Genomic DNA, 26,393 nt, shown 5'->3' with positions numbered 1-26,393 from the left:
CATGTGGTTTGCCAATAATCCAGCACTATTTGTTGAATATGGTGTCCTTTCCCCACTTTATGTTTTTGTTTGCTTTGTCAAAGATCAGTTCACTGTAAGTATTTGGCTTTCTTTCTGGGTTCTCTATTCTGTTCCATTGGTCTGTGTGCCTGTTTTTATACCAGTACCATGCTGTTTTGGTGACTATAGTCTTATAGTTTGAAGTCAGGTAATGTTATGCCTCCAAATTTGTTCTTTTTGCTTAGCCTTGCTTTGGGTATGCGGGCCCTCTTTTAGTTCCATATGAGTTTTAGGATTTTTTTTCTAGTTCTGTGAAGAATGATGATGGTGTTTTGATAGGGATTACATAGAATTTGTAGATTGCTTTTGGCAGTATGGTTATTTTCACAATATTGATTCTACCCATCCATGAGCATGGAATGTGTTTCCATTTGTTTGTGTCATCTGTGATTTCCTTCAGCAGGGTTTTGTAGTTTTCCTTGTAGATCTCTTTCACCTCTTTGGTTAGGTATATTCCTAAGTTTTTTATTTTATTTTTTGCAGCTATTGTAAAAGGGGTTGAGCTTGGTTGTTGGTGGTGGTGTATAGCAGTGCTATTGATTTGTGTACATTGATCTTGTATCCTGAAACTTTACTGAATTCATTTATCAGATCTAGGAGCTTTTTGGATGAGCCTTTAGGGTTTTCTAGGTGTACAACCATATCATCAGCAAACAGCAACAATTTGACTTCCTCTTTACAGATTTGGAAGCCCTTTATTTCTTTCGCTTGTCTGATTGCCTTGGCTAGGATTTCCAGTACTACATTGAACAGAAGTGGTGAAAGTGGGCATCCTTGTCTTGTTCTAGTTCTCAGGGGGAATGCTTTCAGCTTTTCCCTATTCAGTATAATGTTGGCTGTGGGTTTGTCATAGATGGCTTTTATTACCTTAAGGTATGTCCCTTCTATGCCAATTTTGCTGAGGGTTTTAATCATAAAGAGATGCTCGATTTTGTTAAATGCTTTTTCTACGTCTATTGAGATGATCATGTGATTTTTGTTTTTGACTCTGTTTATGTGGTGTATCACATTTATTGACTTGTACATGTGAAACCATCCCTGCATCCTTGGTATGAAACCCACTTGATCATGGTGGATTATCTTTTTGATATGCTGTTGGATTCAGTTAGCTAGTATTTTGTTGAGGATTTTTGCATCTATGTTCATTAGGGATATTGGTCTGTAATTTTCTTTTGTTTTGTTATGTCCTTTTCTGGTTTTGGTGTTAGGGTGATACTGGCTTCATAGCATGATTTAGGGGGGATTCTTTCTTTCTCATCTTTTGGAATAGTTTCAATAGATTTGGTACCAGTTCTTCTTTGCATGTCTGATAGAATTAAGCCGTGAATCCATCTGGTCCTGGACATTTTTGTTGTTGTTGGCAATTTTTTTTTATTACCATTTCAGTCGGACTGCTTGTTGTTGGTTTGTTCAGAGTTTGTTTCTTCCTGGTTTAACCTAGGAGGATTGTATATTTCCAGGAACTTAACCATCTCCTCTAGGTTTTCTAGTTTGTGCATGTAAAGGTGTTCATAGTATCCTTGAATGATCTTTTGTATTTCTGTGATATTGGTTGTAATATCTCTCATTTTGTTTCTAATTGAGCTTATTTGGATCTTCTGTCTTCTTTTGTTGGTTAATCTTGCAAATGGCCTATCAATTTTGTTTATCTTTTCAAAGAACCAGGTTTTTGTTTTATTTATCTTTTGTATTTTTTGTTGTTGTTTCAATTTCATTTAGTTCTGCTCTGATCTTTGTTATTTCTTTTCTTCTGCTGAATTTGGGTTTGGCTTGTTTTTGTTTCTCTAGTTCCTTGAGGTGTGACCTAAGATTGTCTGTTTGTCCTCTTTCAGACTTTTTGATATAAGCATTTAATGCTATGGACTTTCCCCTTAGCATCACTTTGCTGTATCCCAGAGATTTTGAAAGGTTGTGTCACTATTATCGTTCAGTTCAAGGAATTTTTAAGTTTCCATCTTGATTTCATTGTTGACCCAACAATTATTCAGGAGCAGATTATTTAATTTCTATGTATTTGCATGTTTTTTGGGGTTCCTTTTGGAGTCAATTTCCAATTTTATTCCACCGTGGTCCTAGAGAGTACTTGCCATAATTATGATTTTCTTAAATTCATTGAGACTTGTTTTGTGGCCTGTCATATGGTCTGTCTTGGAGAATGTTTCCTGTGCTAATTAATAGAATGTATATTCTGTAGTTGTTGGGTAGAATATTCTGTAAATATCTGCTAAGTCTATTTGTTCTAGGGTATAGTTTAAGTCCATTGTTTCTTTGTTGACTTTCTGTCTTGATGACCTGTCTAGTGCTGTTAGTGGAGTATTGAAGTCTCTCATTATTATTTTGTTGCCGTCTATATTATTTCTTAGGTCCAGTAGTAACTGTTTTATAAATTTGGGAGCTCCAGTGTTCGGTGAATATATATTTAGGATTGTGATATTTTCCTGCTAGACTAGTTCTTTTATTATGGTATAATGTCCCTCTTTGTCTTTTTCAACTGCTGTTGCTTTAAAGTTTGTTTTGTCTGATATAAGGATAGCTGCTCCTGCCCACTTTTTTTGTCCATTTGCATGAAATATCTTCTTCTACCCCTTTACTTTAAGTTTATGAGTCCTTATATCTTATGTGAGTTTTTTGAAGACAGCAGATATTCGGTTGGTGAATTCTTATTTATTCTGCCATTCTGTGCTTTTTAAGTGGAGCATTTAGACCATCTACATTCAAAATTTGTTTTGAGAGATAAGGTACTATTAGATTCATTTTGCTAGTTTGTTTTTGCCTGAATTCCTTTTTTTTTCTTCATTGTATTGTTTTATAGGCCCTGTGGGACTTATGCTTTATGGAGGTTTTATTTCGGTGTATTTTGAGGTTTTCTTTCAAGATTTAGAACTGCTTTTAGCTTTTTGTTTGTTTGTTTTGTTTGTTTGTTTGTTTTTTGTAGTGCTGGCTTGGTAGTGGCAAATTCTCTCAGCATTTTTGTTGTCTATGATCTGAAATTGGATTTTTGCGTGTGTCTGAAAAGGACTTTATCTTTCCCTTATTTATCAAGCCTAGTTTTGCTGGATATAAGATTTCTTGGCTGATAATTATTGTAAGGAGGCTGAAGATAGGACCCCATTCCTTTCTAGCTTGTAGGATTTTGGCTGAGAAATCTGCTTTTAATCTTATAGGTTTTTCTTTATAGATTACCTAATGCTTTTGCCTCATAGCTGTTAAGATTCTTTCCTTCATCTTGACTTTAGATAACCTGATGACTATGTGTCTAGGTGATGATCTTTTTGTGATGAATTTTCTAGGTGTTCTTTGAGCTTCTTGTATTTGGATGTATAGATCTCTAGCAAAGCCAGGGAAATTTTCCTAAATAGGTTTTCCACACTGTGAGATTTCTCTTCTTCCTGGGGAACACCAATTATTCTTAGGTTTGTTCATTTAACATAATCCCAAACTTCTTCCAGGCTTTGTTCTTTTTTTTATTCTTTTTTCTTTGTCTTTGTCAGATTGGGTTAATTCAAAAGCCTTGTCTTCAAGCTCTGAAGTTGTTTCTTCTACTTTTTTGATTCTTTTATTGAAACTTTCCAGTGTATTTTGCATTTTTCTAAGAATATCTTTTATTTTTAGAAGTTGTGATTGCTTTGTATTGATGCCATCTATTTCTCTGGATATTTTTTTTCATTCATAATCTGCATTGCTTTTGAATTTCTTTAAATTGTTTTTCACCTTTCTCTGGTGCATCGTTGAGTAGCTTAATCATCAACCTTCTGAATGCTTTTGCTGGCAAGTCAGGGATTTCTTCTTGGTTTGGATCCTTTCTTGGTGAGATATTGTGATCTTTTGAGGGTGTTAAAGAACCTTGCTTTTTCATATTGTCAGAATTGTTTTTCTGGTTCCTTTTCATAGACTATGTCAGAGGGAAGATCTGGGATTCAAAGGCTGCTGTTGAGATTCTTTTGTCCCACAGGGTGGTCTTCTAATGTGGTGCCCTCCCACTTCCTCTAGGCATGGGACTTCCTGATAGCTGGGCTGTAGTGATTGTTATTGCTTGTCTGGGTCTAGCCACCCAGCAGGGCTACCAGGCTCCAGCCTGGTACTCAGGAATGTCTGCAAAGAGTCCTATTAAGTGATCTGTCTTCAGGTCTCTCAGCCATGGAGGCCTGTTCTGGTGCAGGTAGCAGGGGAGTGAAGTAGACTCTGTGAGGGTCCTTGGTTGTTTTGTTTAGTGTGCTGGTTGTGCTAGTCGTTGGTTGTCCTCCAGCCAGGAACTAGCACTTTTAAGAGATCATCAGCCGATACACGCTTGCCCTAAGATCACCTGGATACATATTTGGGTTTCTCAGCCAATGGGCAGGGCCATAGAGCCCCCAAGAGATTATGTCTTTTGTCTTCAGCTACCAGGGTGGGTAGAGAAAGACCATCAGTTGGATGCAGGATTAGGCGTGTCTAAGCTCAGACTCTCCTTGAGCAGGGCTTGCAGTGGCTGCTGTGGGGGCTGGGAGTGTGGTTCTCAGTCCAATGGACTTATGTTCCCAGGGGGATTATGGCTGCCTCTGCTGCATCATACAGGTCACCAGGGAAGTGGGGAAAGCTGGCAGTGACAGGCCTCACCTAGTTCCCACTCAGCCAGCAAGGCCAGTCTCATTCCCACCACCAGCACCGAGTTTATATCCAGGCAGCTGGTGAGCAGGGCTGAGATCTTGCTGCAGGCTACAAGCCTCCCAACTGAGAAAGCAAGCAGGCCTTTCAGGCCCCACCTCTCCCCACCTGCCATGGCCTCTGTGCTCCTACCTGCACTTCCTGTTTGCTCCCATTACTGCCCCCAGATTCTGCCATAAATGTTTATGCTTGGTTGTAATTATTACAAAGTTAATCTCGAAGTTTCCTTCTCCCTGTATTCTTTCCCCAATTCTACTGGTAGCCTCCCCAAAGGCCCCTGTGAGACAGTCAGAAGTGGTTTCCGTGGGTACTGGGTGTGCCCACGGGGCTCTTCCTGCTGCTTCTTCTACCTTTATATTTTGCTCAGCTCTCTAAATTTGTTTCAGCTCTTGGTAAGGCCAAATCCTTCTCTCATTTTATTAGTCTGTTGTCATACTGCTATAAAGAAATACCTGACACAGAGAAATTATAAAGGAAAGAGGTTTAATTGACTCACAGTTTCCCAGGCTTAACAGGAAGCATGTCTAGGAGGCCTCACGAAACTTACAATCATGGCAGAAGGCAAAGAGGAAGCAGGCACCTTCTTCACAAGGTTGCAGGAGAGAGAAAGGTGAACAGTGAAGGGAGAAGAGCCTGTTATAAAACCATCAGATCTCATAAGAACTCACTATCATAAGAACAGCATGGGGAAACTGCCCCCATGATCCAATTACCTCCCACCAGTTCTCTCCCAAGAAATGTGGGTATTATGAGGATTATGATTCAAGATGGTATTTGGGTGGGAACACAGCCAAACCATATCATTCTGCTCCTGGCTGCTCCCACATCTCATGTCCTCACATTTCAAAACACAATCATGCCTTTCCAACAATCCCCCAAAGTCTTAACTCTTTCCAGCCTTAACCCAAAAGTCCAAGTCCAAAGTCTCATCTGAGACAAGGCAAGTCCCTTCTGCCTAGGAGCCTGTAAAATCAAGAGCAAGTTAGTTACTTCAAAGATACAATGGGGGTACAGGCATTGGATAAATGCTCCCATTCCAAAAGGGAGACATCGGCCAAAACAAAGGAGCTACAGGCTCCATGCAAGTCCAAACTCCAACAGGGCACTCATTAAATCTTAAAGCTCCAGTATAATATCCTTTGATTCTATGTCTCAGATCCAGGTCATGCTGATGCAAGAGGTGGGCTCCTATGGTCTTGGGTGGCTCTACTCCTGTGGCTTTGCAGGGTACAACACCCCTCCCAGCTGCTTTCACAGGCTGGCATTGAGTGTCTTCAGCCTTTCCAGGCACACAGTGCAAGCTGTCGGTGGATCTATCATTCTGGGGTCTGGAGGATGGTGGCCCTCTTTACACAGATTTGCTAGACAGTGGTACAGTGGGGATTTTGTGTGGGGGCTCCAACTCCACATTTCTCTTCCATATACTGCCTTGAGGGCTCCACCCCATAGAATACTTCTGCCTAGGCATCCAGGTGTTTCCATACATCCTCTGAAATCTAGACAGAGGTTCCCAAACCTCAGTTCTTGACTTCTGTGCACTTGCAGGCCCAACGCCATGTGGAAACTTCCAAGGCTTGGAGCTTACACCCTCTGAAGCAATGCCCTGAGCTGAATGTTGGCCCCTTTTAGCCATGGATAGGTTGTAGGGTGCCAAGTCCCAAGGCTGCACAGAGCAGTAGCAGGGCCCTGGGCTTGGCCCATGAAACCATTTTTTCTACCTAGGCCTCTGGGTTTGTGATGGGAGGGGCTGCCATGAAGGTTACTGACATGTCCTGTAGACATTTTCCCCATTGTCTTGGTGACTAACATTCAGTTCCTTTTTACTTATGCAAATTTCTGCAGCCAGCTTGAATTTCTCCCCAGAAAATGGGTTTTTCTTTTCTTTTCTTTCTTTTTTATTTTGAGATGGAGTTTCACTCTTGTTGCCCAGGCTGGAGTGCAGTGGCATGATCTCAGCTTACTGCAACCTCCACCTCCTGAGTTCAAGCAATTCTCCTGCCTCAGCCTCCCAAGTAGCTGGGATTACAGGCATGTGCCACCATGCCTGGCTAATTTTGTACTTTTAGTAGAGATGGGGTTTCACCATGTTGGTGAGGCTGGTCTCAAACTCCTGACCTCAGGTGATCCACCTGCCTTGGGCTCCCAAAGTGCTGGGATTACAGGCATGAGCCACCATGCCCAGCTGGATTTTTCTTTTCTATCACATCATCAGGCTGCAAATTTTCCAAGCTTTTATGCTCTGCTTCCCTTTTAAACATAAGTTCCAATTTCAGATCATCTCTCTCAAGTTGAAAGTTTCACAGATCTCTAGGGCAGGGGCAAAATGCCATCAGTATCTTTGCTAAAGCATAGCAAGACTGATCTTTGCTCCGGTTCCCAAAAAGTTCCTCATCTCCATCTGAGACCACCTCAACCTGGACTTCATTGTTCATATCACCATCAGCATTTTGGTCAAAACCATTCAACAAGTTCTAGGAAGCCCCAAACCTTCCCATGTCTTCCTATCTTCTTCTGAGCCCTCCAAACTGTTCCAACCTCTGTCTGTTACCTAGTTCCAAAGTCAATTCCACAATTTCAAGTATCTTTATAGCAGTACCCGACTCTCTGCAGTACCAATCTACTGTATTAGTCAGTTTTCACACTGCTATAAAGAAATACTTGAGACTGGGTAATTATAGAGGAAAGAGGTTTAATTGACTCACAGTTTCTCAGGCTTAGCAGAAAGCATGGCTAGGAGGCTTCATGAAACTTACAATCATGGCAGAAGGTGAAGAGGAAACAGTCACCTTCTTCATAAGATGGCAGGAGAGAGAAGAGTGAGCACGAAGTGGGAAGAGCCCTTTATAAAGTCATCAGATCCTGTGAGAACTCATTCACTATCACAAAAACAGCATGGAGTATCTGCCACCATAGTCCAATCACCTCCCACCAGATTTCTCCCTAGTCATGTGGGTATTATGGGGATTACAATTCAAGATGAGATTTGGGTGGGGACACAGCCAAACCATATCACCTGTGATCTAGATTTTCAGGTTCCCTAGTGAGGACATGTGTTCAAGGGTGGATCTTCCCCACTCACACTTTGGCCACTCACAGTTTTTCAGCTGTCTCACAGAGCTTGGAACAGCAGTCTGCTTCCTTCAAAGGGTCTGTGAATTCTTTTGGTTTTCCTGGTATGTTCCTGCGGTAGTTCTTGTAGCACAAGTTCATGGTGCGAGTCTCCACATGCTGTTCCATTGTCCGAGTGGGAGCTGCAAGTTAGTCCTGCCTCCTAGCTGCCATTTTCCTCTGGCATCTCCACATGTCTCTCACTTTCAATCAAAAACTACAAATGATTAAACTTAGTGAGGAAGATGTGTTAAAAGACAAGACAGGCTGAAAGCTGGGCCTCTTGTACTCATGAGTTAGCCATTTTGTGAATACAAAAGAAAAGTTCCTGAAGAAAATTAAAAGTGCTACTTCAGTAAACACACAATGATAGGAAAGCAAAATAGCCTTAACTTATTGCTGATAGAGAGAAAGTTGGAGTGGTCTGGATAAATGATCAAACCAGCTACAACATTCCGCTAAGCCAAAGCCCAATCCAGAGCAAGGCCTTAACTCTCTTCAATTTTGTGAAGGCTCAGAGAGGTGAGGAAGCTGCAGAAGAAAAGTTTGGAGCTAGCAGAGTTTGGTATATGAGGTTTAAGGCAAGAATCCATCTCCATAACATAAAAAGTGCAAGGTGAAGCAGCAAGTGCTGGTGGAGAAGCTGCAGCAAGGGATCTAGAAGATTTAGCTAAGATAATTGATGAAGGTGGCTACACTAAACAACAGATTTCTTTTTGGTTTTGGAGATGGAGTATCACTCTGTCGCCCAGGTTGGAGTGCAGTGGCGCCGTCTCAGCTCACTACAACCTCTGCCTCCTGGGTTCAAGTGATTCTCCTGCCTCAGCTTCCCAAGTAGCTGGGATTACAGGCACATGCCACTACACCCAGCTAATTTTTGTATTTTTAGTAGACGTGGGGTTTCACCATGTTGGCCAGGCTGGTCTCAAACTCCTGGCCTCAGGTGATTTGCCTGCCTTGGCCTCCCAAAGTTCTGGGATTACAGGCGTGAGCCACTGTGCCCAGCCTAAACAACAGATTTTCAATGTAAACTAAACAGCCTTATATTGGGAGAAGATGCCATCTGGGACTTTAATAGCTGGAGAGGAGTCAATGCCTGCCTTCAAAGCATCAAGAACAGGCTGAGTCTCTTGTTAGGGGCTAATGCAGCTAATGACTTTAAGTTGAAGCCAGTGCTCATTTTTCATCGCCTAGGGCTCTTAAGAATTATGCTAAATCTACTCTGCCTACACTGTATAAATGGAATAACAAAGCCTGGATGAGAGCACATATTTTTACAGCATGGTTTATGGAATGTTTTAAGCCCACTGTTGAGACCTACTGCTCAAGAAAAAAGATTCCTTTCAAAATATTACTGCTCATTGACAATGCACCTAGTCACCCAAGAACTCTAATGAGATGTATAAGTAGATTAATGTTGTTTTCATGCCTGCTACACAACATCTATTCTGTAGCTCATTGTTCTATGTATAATTTTGACTTTCAAGTCTTATTATAAGAAATGTACTTTGTAAGCCTATAACTGCCATAAATAGCGATTCCTTTGATAAGTCTGGGCAAACTAAATTGAAAACTTTCTAGAAAGGATTCACCATTCTAGATACCATTAAGAACATTTGCGATTCTTTGAGGAGGTCAACAGATTATTATTAGCAGGAGTTTAGAAGAAGATGATTCCAATCCTGATGGATGGCTTTGAGGGGTTTAGGACTTCAGTGGAGAAAGTCACTGTAGATGTGTTAGAAATAACAAGAGAACTAGAATTAGAAGTGGAGCCTGTGGGAGACCGTGGTGGGCAGAACACGAGGTCAGGAGATGGAGACCAGCCTGGCTAACACAGTGAAACCCCGTCTCTACTAAAAATACAAAAAAATTAGCCAGGTGTGGTGGCAGGCACCTGTAGTCCCAGCTACTCAGGAGGTGGAGGCAGGAGAATGGTGTGAGCCCGGGAGGCGGAGCTTCCAGTGAGCTGAGATCGCACCACTGCACTCCAGCCTGGGCAACAGAGCGAGACTCCTATCTCAAAAAAAAAAAAAAAAAGAAGTGGAGTCTGAAGATGTGACTGAATTGCTGCAATCTCATGATTAAACTTGAATAGATGACGAATTACTTATATGAATAAGCAAAGCAAGTGAGTTCTTGAGGTGTACAAAACCTTAGTTGATAAAGCAATAGGAAGGATTGAGAGCATTTACTCCAATTTTGCCAGAAGTTCTACTGTAGGTAAAATGCTATTAAACAGCATCACATGCTGCAGTGAAATCTTTTGTGAAAGGAAGAGTCAATCAATGGAGCAAACTTAATTTTTGTCCTATTTAAGAAATTGCTGGTGAGGTGCGGTGGCTCATATCTGTAATCCTAGCACTTTGGGAGGCCAAGGCGGGTGGATCACTTGAGGTCAGGAGTTCGAGACCAGCCTGACCAACATGGTAAAACCCCATCTCTACTAAAAAAATACAAAATTAGCCGGGCATGGTGGTACATGCCTGTAATCCCAGCTACTTGGGAGGCTGAGGCAGGGGAATCACTTGAACCCAGGGGGCGGAGGTTGCAGTGAGCCGAGATCACACCATTGCACTCTAGCCTGGGCAACAAGAGCAAAACTCCATCTCAAAACAAAACAAAAAAGAAGCAAATTGCCACAGTCACCTAACCTTCAGCAACCACCACCCTGATCAGTCAGCAGCTATCCACATCGAAACAAAACCCTCCGCCAGCAAAATGATTACAATTTGCCAAAGGTTCATATGATCATTAGCTTTTTATAGCATTATATATTTTTAAATTAAGGTATGTACTTTTTTTAGACATAATACTATTGCACACTTAATAGGCTACAATATAGCATAATTGTAACTTTTATATTCACTGGGAGACCAAAAAATCCGTGAGCCTCTCTTTATTGTGATATTCATTTTATTGCAGTGATCTGAAACCACACTCATAATAATTCTAAGGTATGCCTGTAAATAAAATGTTGCTTATGAAAAAAAAACAAATAGTAATTTTCCATAGACTCTTTTTGCTGACATAACTTTAGCTGTGTGGTCCAAGGTTCCTGCTTTTACAGATGTGAATCGCGGAGTTGTTTGCATTCTCCTGGGGCTGTGCAGCCAGATATCTTGAAGCTGAGAAGTGACCATGCTTCCAGTCCAGTCTCTGGCAATATTTCCATATACCATAGACAAATTAATTCTAGAGTGTAACTTCTGCATGAAATATACGTAGATCAGAAAGGGACCTCTGGAAGACACCTGGATCATTCTTCATTTACATCGACACTGGACCACAGTTAAATTAGTTAAGCCATATAAAGTGCTATCTAAATTTATTTTATAATTTTCCTTTGGAGTAACACCACTGAAAAGAGGCCTTGAAAAACAGTGTTCATTTGCATTGTTTTTCTCCCTATCTGCCTGGATAAAATATTTGCCAGCCTGGAAAAAGCTGACCAAAAATAGGGCTCTGATAATGCAGGGTCTTTTAATTAGATTTTTAAAGGACTGAAAATTAACATGTCTTATGAATACTCTGAGAGGGAGCTTCTTCTTTTTGTTCCCTCACCTCATGCTACCCGCAGATGAAGGGGAATTGAAGCTTAGTTCTGTGTCCTTACCTGCTCAGCACCACCTGCTCATCACAGTTACACTTTTCTTTCTAGTCAGTGGTATCAGTGATGCATATCAGTTGAGGATTATTATTATTCTTTTCTTGGTGATGTTATTTCTCATATTTATTTCTATTCTGTAGAACATTTAAAAACATATATTGGTTTTTATGCTATTTTATGCTGTTTCAAAAGAGAGGATTGCTATCACTACATTTTAAATGTCTTGTGTACAGTTTCACCTTGCTGTCTGCCATGGTACCTAAAACAAAGCAGATTCTGAATAAATGAAGAAAGTTGATATCTTGATATCTTATTTCTGAGTATGTCTGATCACCTCTTGAGTACCTCATTTCTGGTGCTGCCATATTATAACTACTCTACAAATGTTCCTAAAATAAAGAAAAATAGAAAAATAAACTGATTTTTAGGAGCTTTCTGTATCAGTAGGACCTAAAATAATATACAGAAATAAATGCTTTGATTCTGAGCTGCCTTGTTATTAATGATACACAAATTAGATCCCCAATTTTTTTTTTTTTTTGGTGGAGAGACAGAGTCTTGCCCTGTCACCCAGGCTGGAGTGCAACGGTGCAAACTTGACTCACTGCAACCTCCGCCTCCTGGGTTCAAGCAATTCTCCTGCTTCAGCCTTCTGAATAGCTGGGATTACAGGTGCCTGCCACCATGCCTGGCTAATTTTTGTATTTTTAGTACAGATGAGGTTTCACCATGTTGGCCAGGCTGGTCTTGAACTCCTGATGTCAGGTGACCTGCCCGCCTTGGCCTCCCAAAGTTCTGGGATTACAGGCATGAGCCACTGTGCCTGGCCCCAACTTTTTTTTTTTTTTGAAACGGAGTCTCACTCTGTCACCCAGGCTGGAGTGCAATGGGACGATCTTGGCTCACTGCAACCTCTGCCTCCCAGGTTCAAGCGATTCTCCTGCCTCAGCCACCTGAGTAGCTGGGATTACAGGTGCTCACCACTACACTCGGCTAATTTTTGTATTTTTAGTAGAGACGGGGTTTCACCATGTTGCCCAGGCTGGCCTTGAATTCCTGACCTCAGGTGATCCACCTACTTCCCCCAGCCTCCCAAAGTGCTGGGGTTACAGGTGTGAGCCACCGTGCCCAGCTGACCCCAGCTTTTTAATCTTACAAATTCCCTTCTGTAAGTTGAAGAAAATATTTGCCTAAATCCCAATTGTTTAGATTCTTAATATAGATTATGCTTTCATTACATAAATTATTTACCCAGCTTTGAAATTGTCACTAGTGATAAGGACTCAAGGTCAAGAGCTTTGGGTATCAAGGAAGGTGTAGGAAAACCGGGAAAGACATTTCTCCGAACATCTGTCTAAGCTGGTAGCTCTATGGAGGGAGGAAATGGGTAAGGGGGGATCCAGAATTATGAAAGGGGTAATAGTGCTGTGCAGAGCAGGAATACTTAAAGTCATTGAAGCTTGAGTTTAGAGATCAGCCTGGGATAATATTTAGAAATTTATCATTATTTTGGCTGTCAGGCATGTGAACATCCTTCCATGTTTAAGGAAGTCTCCATCCCTATGTTTCAAGAGATCCCCTTAGAGGAGCTCAAAGTGCTTTTGCAGCCTTTCTTAGAGCTGGGATGTGGGCACCCCATCTAGAAGCCACCAATCAAGTGAACCGGTCCCAGACATTGAAGCATAAACTACAGTAGGAAAGTGGGACTAAGTTGAACCCGTCCTGGTGGGTGGAGGGATTAGGGTGGACATGTTGGCAGCTACCTTTAGGGCCCATGGCAGCACTTCTGGCAGTAGTTCCTGATGTCCATTGTGTGGACGATAGAGTGAAAGCCATTATCTCTGTTCTTAGTTGTGTTGGAAATGGTATCTTCAGTGGATTTGTTCTGCCCCATGATTTTGTTTGGTGCTTATGTTAGGTATCTATTGCTGCATAGCAAATTACCCCAACATTTGGCAGCTTAAAACAAACATTGAATATCCCACAGTCCCTATAGGTCAGGAACCTGGGTGTGGCTTAGGTAGGTCCTCTGGTCACGGTCTCTCTTGAGGCTGTAATTAAGGTGTCCTCTGGGGCTGCAGTCATCTCACGGCTGGACTGAGGGAAGCTCTGCTTCTGAGATTCCTTTAGTGGTTGTTGTTGGCACATTTCAGTTCCTTTCAGGCTGTTGGCTACTGAGGCCTCTCTCACCTCCCTGCCGTGTGGGTCTCTCCATAGCACAACTCACAACACCAGTGTGTGTGTGTGTGTGTGTGTGTGTGTGTGAGAGAGAGAGAGAGAGAGAGAGAGAGAGAGCTCCAGGAAAGGAGAGAAGTTTGGAGAAGCAAGCAAGCAAGAAGGTATAGTGTTTGTATAACCTGATCTCATAAGTGACCTCCCATCACTTTTGCTGTACTCAGTTCATTAGAAGTGAGGCACTAGGTCCAGGCCACGCTCAAAGGGAGGGGATTGCAGAAGGGCGTGAATACTGAGACAGAAGACATTGGTACTATTATTTAGAGGCTGCCTACTGCAGTCACCTTGGCCTCTTAGCCTCAGAGCCTGGTTCTGCCCCACCTCCCACCCTCTGATTCTGGAAGCAATTCAATATTTTGGTAATAAATATTCCTTTCTGCTTGTAGTAAGAAGCCTTACTAATACAGATAGCTGCCCTCGAAGCCTTTCTCAGACCCCTGGGCCTTACCCCCTGCTGTCCTTTTTAGTTTACATTTACTGTTTTTGAATATAATTTGGGAAATGCAGGAAAGGAGAATGTAAATTTCCTTTATAGTACTGTTACAAAGAGATAATTACCCTTAACAATTGACCATATTTATTTTTAGACTTTTTTGCCGTTTTTTAATCACTGAGATAATATTATATATATAATTCTATAACAACTTAACTGTCTTAATATCTTATAAGAAAGTTCCCTGTCAAAAAGCCCCTCATTTTTAAAGTGTGTTGTTAGGTAAGTCAAGAGTGGCCTGGTCCTGGGGGAGGTGCTCAAGCTGGGCAGGAGTCTTGCTGCTTGTCTGTGAAAGAGGGGCCTGCTAAATGCAAAGTGAGGCATAAGTGTTAAGGACCCATGTAACCTGCTTAGGCGAATAAGCTGCTCTAAGGGATATTAGCATGCTTGTTGTTGTCTTAGTTCCTTTGGGCTGCTATAACAAAACCACCTTAGACTGGGCAACTTGTAAACAACAGAATTCATTGCTCATGGATCTAGATGCTGGGAAGTCCAAGATTAAGGTGATGGAAGATTTGACATCTGGTGAGGGCCTGCTTCTCATAGATAGTACCTACTATTTGTCCTCACATGACAGAAGGGGCAAGGGAGCTTGTTGGCCCTCATGACTTAATCACTTCCCAAATGCCTCACCTCTTAATACTATCATATGGATGAGGTATTAGGTTCTAATACATGGGTTTTGGGGGACACCAACATTCACACCATAGCAGTTGTACATAATGGGATGGAGTGGTAGTTGTGAAGAGTCATCTATTCTTTTTTTTACTTTTTAATAAAAACAGAGATGGGGTCTCACTATGTTGCCCAGGCTGTTCTCAAACTCAGCCTCAAGCAATCCTCCTGCCTTGGCCTCCCGGAGTGTTGGGATTACAGGGATAAGCCCTTGTGCCCAGCCAAGTCATCTTGTTTTTTGGTGGAGGGGGATTCTCACTTTGTTACCCAGGCTGGAGTGCAGTGGTACAAACATGACTCACTGCAGCCTCAACTTCCTGGGCTCAAGTCATCCTCCTGCCTCAACCTCCTGTGTAGCTGGGATCATAGGCACAGGCTACCATGCCCAGCAAATTTTTTGATTTTTTGTAGAGACAGAGGCTCATTTTGTTGCCTAGGCTGGTCTTGAAATCCTAGGGTCAAGTGATCCTGCCATCTCAGCCTCCCAAAGTGCTGGGATTACAGGTGTGAGCCACTGGGCCTGGCTCCAGGTTCCAAGTCATCTATTCTTGAATAGAAGCCTGGTTTGATTTTTTAAACTATAGTATCTCTAATTAATTCTACTTAATTAAAAGTAATAAGACTTCCCTTTTTTGAAAGTCTCCACTCCCCCTTATTTTGCCCCTAATTCAAACTGTCTGCTTTCTAGTCAGTCTGAAGTAATGATTAGCTAATGATACAACATTTATTTTCGGTTTTAACTTTTCAAAAATGATTTTTAATTGTAGTAAAATACATGTGACCTAAAATCTACCTAACATCTTAACTATTTTTAAATGTATACAATAAACCCTTTTTAAAGTGTGTTCAATAGTATTAAGCACATTCCCATTGTGTGCAGCCAATCTCCAAAACTCTTCATCTTGTAAAATTGAAACTCTATACCCATTCAGCAACAACTCCCCTTACCCTCCTACCTTCAGCCCTTTGCCGTCACCATTCTACTTTCTGTCTCTATGAATTTGATATAAATGGAATCATACAATACACTTTCTTTTATGTCTAGCTTATTTCAATCAGCATAATACCTTCAAGGTTCCTTCATTTTGTAATATGTATCAGAATTTCCTTCTTCTTAAAGGCTAAGATTCTACTGTATGTACATAGACGTTTTGTTTATGCTTTCATCCGTCAATGGATGCTTGGATTACTTCCACCTTTTGGCTATTGTGAATTTATTCTCATTTTTAAACGGGATGTTTTGTTCCATTTCAGGGTAAGAAGTTGCCTTATCACCTTGGGGATGATGCAGAGGAAGGGGAAGTTTCCGATGAGGACAGTGCAGATGAAATTGAAGACGAGTGCAAATTCAAGCTCCATTATGTAAGTTGCAGGCATGACCATATTTTTTATCCTTGATATGCTGTATTAAAATGGAGTTCCAAGTTGCTACTGTGTTGGAGGCCTCACAATTACGGTGGCTGTGGTGTAGAAAGGATATTCATTGGAAATTACTTTATTTGCTGGCACACAGACATTCAAATGTTTGTTGAATGAATGAGTCAATGATTCTTGTGTCTGAGTGTTGGAACGTATTTTAGTGATTAATTCATTCAACTCTCTCCAGGGATAAATTTCCTATTACAAATTCAAAAATCAAATTGTGGTTGGAAATGTTACTGTCTTTGATAATAAAAACTGGCTTTACTTTAGCATTGCCTTCCCTACCTCATGCTAGCAGCCCCTCATGCTCCCTGTCAAGGCTGGCTGGGGGAACCGCATCTGCACGTGGGCCTGCTTCTCTGGGATGCCCATGCCCTCTTTAAGAAAATGTACCTTGGACCAGAGGGATTTCCAAGCCATTCCAGACGTGGACCTCTTGGCTAAATCTTTAATTCGCCAAGTCTTCAATAAAGTGGCATAGAATAGTTGGTTACTTGCTTGGTGCATCAGCCCCCTTTTCTAGATGAAGGAGCCTCCTTTGTAGAAAAGCATCCTTTAGGCCAGGCGCGGTGGCTCACGCCTGTAATCCCAGCACTTTGGGAGGGGGAGGCGGGTGGATCACGAGGTCAGGAGATCAAGACCATCTTGGCTCACACGGTGAAACCCCGTCTCTACTAAAAATACAAAAAGATTAGCCGGGTGTGGTGGCGGGCACCTATAGTCCCAGCTACTCGGGAGGCTGAGGCAGGAGAATGGTGTGAACCCAGGAGACAGAGCTTGCAGTGAGCCGAGATCACACCACTGCACTCCAGCCTGGGCGACAGAGCATGACTCTGTTCTGCCCCCACCGCCCCCAAAAAAGAAAAAAGAAAAACATCATTTAGCCAGGTGATCCAACAGAATTACAAACGTGAGGAAAATATAAGATTTAAAAATATGCCTCATTCTCATTTCTATAACTCATGTGATTGCTAGAATCACACAGCAACCCGAGAGCAGCACACGCTGATGATAGTTTGGTATAGAATTTTATGTCTACAGAAAAGGTTAGTCCTCTAGACATCAGGACTATGATTCTACCCTCAAAAAAAAAAAAAAAAAAAACAAAGAAATTTTGTATAAATTCTTGTAATTTACACCATTGCCCTGAATTCAGTTATTACACTGTTAACAACAGTCCACTTTCAGATAATTCTGTGATGGCTTTCCCGTAGTTGTGAAAATGAGCTGGCATTATTTTCAAAGGGGACAAGAGCTTAATAAGAGCTGACGTCTCAGTAGGCACTTCTTTCTTGGCTTTAATGCCCTTTAAATGGGCCAAATGGAGAAGATTCAGCTTGAAGTGAAAAGGAAAAGTTACCATCTGTATTCTTCTCTTGCCTTTTAATAGTTGATGTTAGCAAAATTAAATACCATTAATTAATAGGGCTATGGTTACAGAAAATCTAAATAGATTTACATGATTGAAAACTATGCTGTGTCATTATACAGTTAATATTTTAAATAGTTGCTTTTTTCTCCTCTAGGTATTTATTTTTTATAATTAATTATTTATGATGATGGATAATTTAGCTTTATTTTTTAGCATTACTTTATAAACCAGATTTTTGTCTCTGATTTTTATCATTTTGCATCTTGTTTTCTAGATCTCTTGGTTGCCAGCCATAGTGTAGATCTATCATTATTCACTCAGATATTTCATTTTTCTTCTGATGCCAGTGAGCTCTCCAACTTCCTAAGTTCAATATATGTAATTATGCAAAAAACAGTAAGCTGTAGTCTTATGGGAATAAATAAATAATTTCACCTGTGGAGTATCCAACTGGATTTCTCTTTTATTTACTAAGAGTAGTTGATTTCTGGAAACTCACATCAGGAGATGGTTTAGAACATGATTCCATGGTGTTAGATATGATCTTTCATTTCGATTCTTTGGTTTGGCCCTAAGTGAAAGTAAAGCACCTTAACTGTAAAGGTTTACAGGCATCTCTTTGTTGTATTTTGGAAGAGAAAAGAAATAAATCAGTATTGGAGAAATATTTCGAATTGTTTTTTGCTATTTTTGAGTTCTTCTGAGAAAAGGCAATGCTGTGTTTAGACAGGCAAAATGTTATCTTGTAATCAGACCATTTATAGTCCTATTGTTGGCAGAGGGCTCAAATGCCCTATCTGACTGGTGAATTTATAATAAATTCCCTGATAAACTGAATATCTGATCATATTTCTGCAAAAGAGAGTGTACTTTGGATAGTTTATGTGAACCAATAATTATCTTAGAGGAAGCTCTTAACTTCAGTTTTAAGTTGAGAGAATGTGGTTAGATTTATAAGTTATAACTGAATTATTGCAGTAAATACACATTTTAACTTTGCATTCATTTACACTGGAACATCAACTCTCATGAGGTCATGTAAGATTCATTTGCACATTCAATAGACTTTTATAAACATCTCCTGTTGGGCATGTGCTCATCACTGTTGTAGGTATTGGAGGATATATCAGTAACAAAATAGACAAAAATCATTGCCTTTGTGAAGTTTACACATCAATGGGAGAGGACGAGGATAGACAAGAAATAAGACAAATATGTAAAATATATAGTGTACCAGACAGTGATCAGTGCTAAAGGAAAAAAGGGTGTGTGTGTCTGTGTGCGTGTGTGCACACTTATGCATGTGTATGTATAAGGGATCTGTTGAAGTTTTAGATGGGATGTCCACGAAAGGCCTCACAGGGAAGATGCATTTGAACAAAGGCCTGAAAGAAGTGAAGAGTTAGCCATACTGATACCTGAGGAGGAGTGTTCCAGGCAGAAAGAACCCCAAGCGCAAAGGCCAGAAGCGGGATTTGAGGCTCTCCCAGCACCACCCTGGAGTTAGAAGCAGAGCAGCAGGACAAGACTCCTGTTACTTTTAAGCAAGCAGTTTAAGCCATACTTTTAAGTTTTTTTCTTATGTAATAAATGCTTCTGTTGTTGAATTAACTGAATCTTTTAAGCTTCTACCACATACTATTTTGTGGCTCCAGCCATAGAGAAAATCTGGCTCACAATGGGTAAGCCACAAGGTAAAGCCAGTGTGTTCAGTGACCCAAGAATCATACAACTCAGAGACACAGAGGACAAGTTCCTTTCAACCACAGAGTAGTAATCTAACAGATTTGATTCTGTGAGGCGAAGCCACCATGATTCATCTTTATGGGTCTTCTAATGTCAGTGTGCTCTACACACTTTCCACCTCTGTATTTCAACTTCATTAATTTTTTTCTGCTTCTGCTGAGTTATGCAGTATCTTTTTTCTTGTGCTCTCTAAATCTGTTTAGCCAGCTTCTTGGGCATAAACATTAGCTCTGTATCTCCTACATAAAGCTCATCCCATAAACACCAAGCCTTCCAGCAAGTTCTAGAGGAGTCCTAGTGCAGTGACGTGTAGCAATTTTTGTCTTATACTGTAAAACCATTATCCAGTCTGCATGTGTATATCTCTCACGAAACATTTTAATCATTTTCCTCCCTCATCTTTTTTCCTGTCATTCCTTTTATGCTTTGAGCTATCCTAAAAAGGATTATGAATCTTGTTCGTTTAAAACATACCAGCACTCAAAGACAGAATGAGTTACCTTTCGAGGTTGCAAGGTCTTGCTATTGAAAGCATTCACTGAGTCAAAAAGCCCAGGTGCTGGGCATGCTAGTACATCCTGGCGACAAGGGGTAGGGAATGATAAAGGTGGCTTGGAATCTCCCTGGAGGATTCTAGTAGTTTCTTTAAAAAAAAAAAGAAAAGATTCTAGTTGTTTCTAATACATGGATATGACTGGTCCTTGAACAGAAGAATATGTTGTTAAGTGAGCTAAAGGAGCAGGAAGGAGATGGTAGAGGACAGGAATAAACACACAGGCTCGAATGGCTGAGAAGCAGCTGTTCTTCAGCCAAGACCTTCAGGTCTTACAGCTTGGAAAGCAGTAAGGCACTCAGAAAAGGCAGCAATATATTATTCTTCCCATCTTTGGACTTTAGCCGAAGGAAAATAAATTGGGGGGGATGTTGAAATACTTCAGTTTTTAGTTTTTTGCCTTTTCTTTTTTTTAAAGCAAAAGTCCTCAACTTTTTTGCTTTTTTTTTTAAAGCAAAGGTGCTCAACTCTGGCCACACATTGGAATGATGGGCAGCTTTCAAAAACCCCAGTGTCTGGGTCTTGGCCCAGAGATTCTGATACATGGGTCTGGGGCATGGCCTGGGATTTCTGAGCACTCTGCTGGTGATTGCAATGTGTAGTACAGGTAGAGCCCACTGTTTGGAAGGTCCCTTTCAAGGAGCAGCACCCAATTTCTCCCCTTTCCTGGATCTTCCGTGTCTGGAATGATGGTCGTGGTTTGGGGCATCCTTCTGCGTATTCAGCGATGATTTAGCTTCATGCTGGAGACAAAATGAGAATATGTTTAATTTATTTACTTGTGGTAGAGGGATTCCTAGATCAGATTTATCTCTCAGAAAAGGGAATTGAGAACCCTGATTACTTCTCTGGTGGAAACTACCCACTATATGAAATGACTGCTCTCCCCCAGCCCCCAGCTGCAGCGTCCTTTCTCACCCACTGGCCCAGAGAACAAAAGAGCAAGATACATATGGCTTTCGGCTGTGGTCCCTGCTGCAGGTTTATGGTGCCTGATAGGTCTCAAGGTCAAGTGTCTGTCTTAGTTTCCTTTCAGTAGTGCTATTGGATTCCAGGGCCGAATGATAATATATTAATGAAATCTCAGCCACACATTTATTTGTTCTTCAAAGCCGCCAATTTTCTTGTGCAGTAAATCACAGAGCAGAAAAAGATCAACAGGCAGAGATATCATTCCTTTAGCAGCTCCCAGTATTTGGGGGATGTGAAGTGAATAATTATAGCTTTTGTGTTAAGCATTCATTATTTTACCAGCTCTGGGTTGGCTCTGGCTTTGTATTTTGAGCCTTGCCTTGCTGACAGTGAAAGTGACTTGGTGTCATGGCTACAGATCTTCTCCTTACTTTAAGTCTCTGCCTCTTTGTGAGGCCCTGAGTGAGGGAAGGAAATGGATGCTCATTTGGAGCATTCTGTGTGACACTGGATACCCTAGGTGCTCTTAAATGCTTTCTTATTTTTGACCTCTCAACAAATGCACACTCCACTGGGCCCTGGGTCTTGATCAAATGCTTTGGGGGTTAGAGACATGGAGTTCTTTTCTTGGATTTGCTTCTGACCTTAAGTGAAATTGTTTCTCCCAGAGGGATTGTGATGATGTATTTCCCTGGTTCCATGATAGAAATAATGGCTTTTTAAAATATGAACCTGTACATGGTTACTTTGACTCAAGAATTTCTCTTTTCTCTTTTTCTGTATCAATACAAGAGGGATGGCTGCTGCATTGTATGGAAAAATAGACACAGTCTTGAATGGGAAGTCTTAGGAGGTTCAAGCTGTAATTCAGCCATTTTCATAGGCATGTGTGTTTGGTTGAGTGGCTAAACCTTTCTGCCTGTGTCATTATGAGAAAAAATTGGCTAGCCCTAGTGTTTGCCTTAAACAGGTTCAGCAGCTCAAATGAAGTATCTTTACATGACAGTGCTTTGGGAGCCTTAGTACAATACAGTCTCCCCCTTATTTGTGGGTTTGCTTCCTGCAGTCAATCATGGCCCAAAATATTGATTGAAAAATTCTATAATAAACAATTTGTAAGTTGTGAATTGTGCACCATTCTGAGAAGTGTGATGAAATCTTGCACTGTCTACTCCACCCCACCTGGGATGTGAATCATCCCTTTGTCCAGAGTATCCACCCATTACTATGTGGGAAAAAACATAGCATACATAGGGGTCAGGACTATCCATGGTTTTCAGCATCCAATGAGGATTTTTTGATGTATCTCCCACGCATAAAGGGGGACTACTGTGTACAATCTTAGTTGCTTTTTCTGTATTTCCCTGTGGCTCTTTTCTCCTTGCTCATATGATTATTGGTTCTTTTGATACTTTTTGTATTCTCCATGCTTTTCCTCACATTGAAATGCTGTCCCCCTACTCTCTGCCAGATGATCAGCTCTTAGTCATTACAGTGGGTTCATTTGTGGCTGCTGAAATATAGGTTCAAGTCTTACTCTATGGTACCTATGTGTGTGAGCTTATTTGAAAAAAGGGTCTTTGCAGATGTAATTAAGTTAAGGACTTCAAGATAATATAATCCTGGGTTAACCACTTGGGCCCTAAATCCAATGACAAGTGTCCTCATAAGAAGAGAAGACACAAACAGATGGGTGAGACATGCATGAGAAGACCATATAAAGACAGAGGCAGAAATTGGAGTGATGCTGCCACAAGCCAAGGAATACATGGGGCCACCATAAGCTGGAAGAGGCAAGGAAGGATCCTCCCCTAGAGCTTTCAGAGGGAGTATAGCCCTGCCACCACCTAGATTTCGTACTTTTGGCCTCCAGACATGTGAGAAAATAAGTACATTTCTATTGTTTTAAGATACCAAGTTTTTAGCAATTTGTTATATTAGTCACAGGAAACTTTATTTGCTAGCTATGTAACCGTGAGCAACTTACTTGATTTCTCTCTAAGCATCAGATTCTATGTCACTGAAATAGAAACGATAATAATACCTATAAGGTTCCTGAGGACTGAATGCAGTCACATGAAGAGTAGCTGGCAGAGAATTAGTTCTTAATAGTAATCCTTATTATTATAGGATTTGTGGAGGAGGGAAGACCGAGATGGTACAATGAACTTGAGCTTAATTTCTTACAAGTAATTGAGAGAAGTGAAATTATAGAAGCAATTGTGGCTTGATCAAAGGGTATATTCTAATTCAGTGTGTTTCTTAAGGAAATCATTTGTATTATTTAATTCTTTGCAGAATAATGGGACCACTGAGCATCAGGTGGAATCTTTCATAAGGAAAAAACTGGAGTCACTGTTAAAAGAATCTCAAATTCGAGATAAAGAAGATCCTGATAGTTTCACAGTGAGGGCACTACTGAAGGCCACGCATGAAGGCTTAAATGCACACCTGAAGCAGGTATCTGATTCCCTCTTGTACTTATCCTTCAACAGGAAAAAGAAAGCATCTCATACTTTGTTCCTAATCATTTGTGAAATGCTCCTCCAACTTCTATTTCTGTCCTCATTTTGCTTGCGAAATGAAAATCTCCTATTGCAAAATGATATGAGAAATAGTTAAAAGTGGATTGGGTGGAGGTAGAAATGACTCAAATACCGCTCCACTTGGACCCTCAGGACAAAGCCCAGTGTTTCCAGACTCATCTTCCTCATGCATGCTCAGGTGAGGGAAGAAGTTCCAGCCCACTGTGTGCCTTACCCTCCTACCTCTCCACGTTCATTAGATGTCTGCCTTCCCTGCTACTTACCACCTGTTTTCCAGGGCTGAGGGCTCCTCAGGCAGAAGGAAGATCATATGGGGGTGACCACCCTTGAATCGTAAGTGATCACTCTGCATTGATGGTTGCCCTCTGGACCCTATACAAGTCTAGCCATCCAACTGCCAGGCTGTTCCTCAGGCCCATTTAGTTTCTAAACATAGAAATCCTAATTCAAAATGGCTTCAATGATAAAGAAGATGTTGGTAAGGGGCAAATTTATTTGCAGAATGGCCTATGGGGTGGATTTAATCCCGAGGCTCAGTGGTGTCATTGTAGCTCTTATCTTTTTTCTCTACCTATCATGCCATCAGTGTCATCTCAAGTCTGTTTCTCCTGTCCATGATGGCGAGATAACTGCCAACAGCCCCATGAGTTACATGTTTCTTGGTCCATGTCCGGAGAGATTGAGACAGCATATTTGCCCCAACTAACAAATGAGAGTTTTGTTAACCTAGTTCATGTGCCTACTCCCAAGCTAATCATAGTGGCCATGGGTAAGTGTCCTTCCTGAAACAGTATTTGGCCAGAGTATAGGATAATATTGGCTTGCTAATGCTGGTGAGCACTTACCTCTGAAGCTCTTGTCAAGTTTAGCTCCTCTTGAACTGCGTGTTAGAGGGGCAGATGGAATACCGGGGAGACAACCAAAAGGTCAATTACAGCATTACTGCCCTTATAGTTTACCATATAATTCTGGATTTTCTTAATTATTTCTATAAATAGTAACAATCTTCTCACCCTCCTTGCCTCCAGCCATTTATTTTCAACACCACAAGTGCCTGTAAGATCAGACTTGTTTAGCCCATCTTGATTCTGCTTCTTGTCCTTAATGAACTCTCATTGGCTTATCTGGGCCAGTTACTTCCCTTATGCGTTTGGAGAAGTCTTTGCCCCATCCTGGATTATTCTCATTGGAAATGCAACCATAAGGCTTGGATATTTTGGAAGAAACAAATGAAGCCCTTCTATCTTTTACTATTCACTGAAGAGATCCTAATGACAATTTCTCCATCAGGTAAAATGGTAAGAGAACCGAAAATTTTAGAGAGGTAGTGTAGCAAAACTCATCTCCTTTTTACTTATTTTTGAGGTTTTTACACTACTATGTTTTAAAAATATGGTTTTGGTTCACTGGGCAAGCAAAGGCAAGTTACTGCTGAGATGAGTCCCTCTGTGCCAGATACATATGTCAGTTTAAATCCAAAGCTGAGAATGTGCTGAGTGTGGCTCTGGGCAGCACGTCACTCCAGCTTCTACTTTTCTGGACTGTCAATCAACAGTGCAGAATTGGTTTCTACTTGTGCTGTCTTTTTCCTGCAGGGCCCTGAAGAAAAGTAAAAATGAAATTCGCCTTCAGGCTGGAAGAACTTAGTAGTCACAGGGAATGGTTCTTAAGAGTTCTGGAATCTGCTGCTTTCTTTATATCTGAACTGCTGCCGCCTGAATAACCTTAACAAGTTCCTAAGCTCTCAGCTGCCCTGCTTAATGTCTCATTCACACCACTGCCATTGTGATAGTTCACAAATGTGCATCTGGTCATGTCATTCTCCTGTTTTCAATCATCTCAGGGCTCCTCATAGTTTGGAGGATAAAGCTCAAATTCAGAGGTAATAGCCTATAAGATCCTTCCTTTCTGTTCTGGCTCCCAGCGGTGACACCCACAGAGTGTGCATGTGTAGGAGTCCACACGTGCACACCTCCACTTTCTTCATTTCCTGGTACCATGCTCTTACCACATGGCTTTCGTGTTGGCTATTTTATTGGCCATAGTACACTTCCTCTTCCCCATTTCACATAGATAACTTGTGCTTACCTTTAGGCTTCAGCTTTTGTGTCATGTCCCCTTGGAAGTTCTTAATCCTCAAATCCAGGTAGATGGTCTCCCTGTGCAATCCCACAGTGCCCTAAGCTTTCCCCATTATAGTCTTATGACAGTGTGTTGTAATCTTTTGTGTCTACTATTAGACTGCAAGCCCAGTAGGGACAGTCTGCATCTCTCTTGTTTGCTCTTGTCCTTATATACATTACAAGTTCCTAGGACAATGTCCTACTCAATAATTCAGTGAAATATGTGCCAATGCTCAGGGAGAGGTCAAAGTTGGTGATAGGTATTTGTAGATATCTATTTCCTACATAAAGAGAGTGAGAATGGGATAGAAAATTTGGAGAAGTGGAGGGAAGCCAGGGAGAGGACTCGTAGCTAGACAGAATCCTGTTTTATCACCAACAAGCTTTGTAACTTTGGGCATATAATCTAACTAGTCTGTATTTCTGCTTTCCTTTTCTGTAAAATTGGGATTTTAATTATGCTTATTCCCAGGGTTGGTTATGCATAGTAAATGAGAATATATGTAATGCAATTAGCATTATCCTTAGGGTATAGTAGGTGCCTACTAAATAGGGTGATCATATACCCCAATTTGCCTGTGACAGCTGTGCTTTATACCTGTTGTCCCAGCATAATTATTAGAAGTACCCCATTTTATTCTTAAAAGGTCCTGTTTTGGACAATAAATGGCATAGTCCCCCTACCAATAGATGGGTTACTAGAAATAGAAAGGGACTCACAGATTAATTGGTCCATTTCACAGATTAAAAAAAATAAACGGACCAAGAGAAGAGGCTTGCTAAAGGAAATGTAGCTCTTGGTGGCAGAACTGGGTCTTCTAACTTGGAGAGCAGTGCTACATCTATGACCACATCCAGCTGCCTTCTTAATTCCGCAGTTTTTGAACAGTTAGT

The 26,393-nt window shown here is 41.1% G+C and overlaps 1 protein-coding gene across 7 annotated transcripts in view; it reads left to right on the top strand.

Moving 5' to 3' along the window:
• The window catches only part of PLCH1 (phospholipase C eta 1), a 217,318-nt gene that overhangs the window by 165,411 nt on the left and 25,514 nt on the right, over window positions 1–26,393 (top strand). For all 7 annotated transcript variants that reach the window (XM_030822742.1, XM_030822744.1, XM_030822743.1 and 4 more), the window contains exons 10-11: window positions 16,080–16,187; window positions 23,129–23,290. In XM_030822742.1, the coding sequence (XP_030678602.1) occupies window positions 16,080–16,187; window positions 23,129–23,290 (270 nt within the window). The remainder of the gene's footprint in view (window positions 1–16,079; window positions 16,188–23,128; window positions 23,291–26,393) is intronic.

Source organism: Nomascus leucogenys, chromosome 11 (assembly GCF_006542625.1).
Source record: "Nomascus leucogenys isolate Asia chromosome 11, Asia_NLE_v1, whole genome shotgun sequence".
NCBI classification, from domain to species: domain Eukaryota; kingdom Metazoa; phylum Chordata; class Mammalia; order Primates; family Hylobatidae; genus Nomascus; species Nomascus leucogenys.
This window is presented reverse-complemented; position numbering and strand designations above follow the sequence as displayed.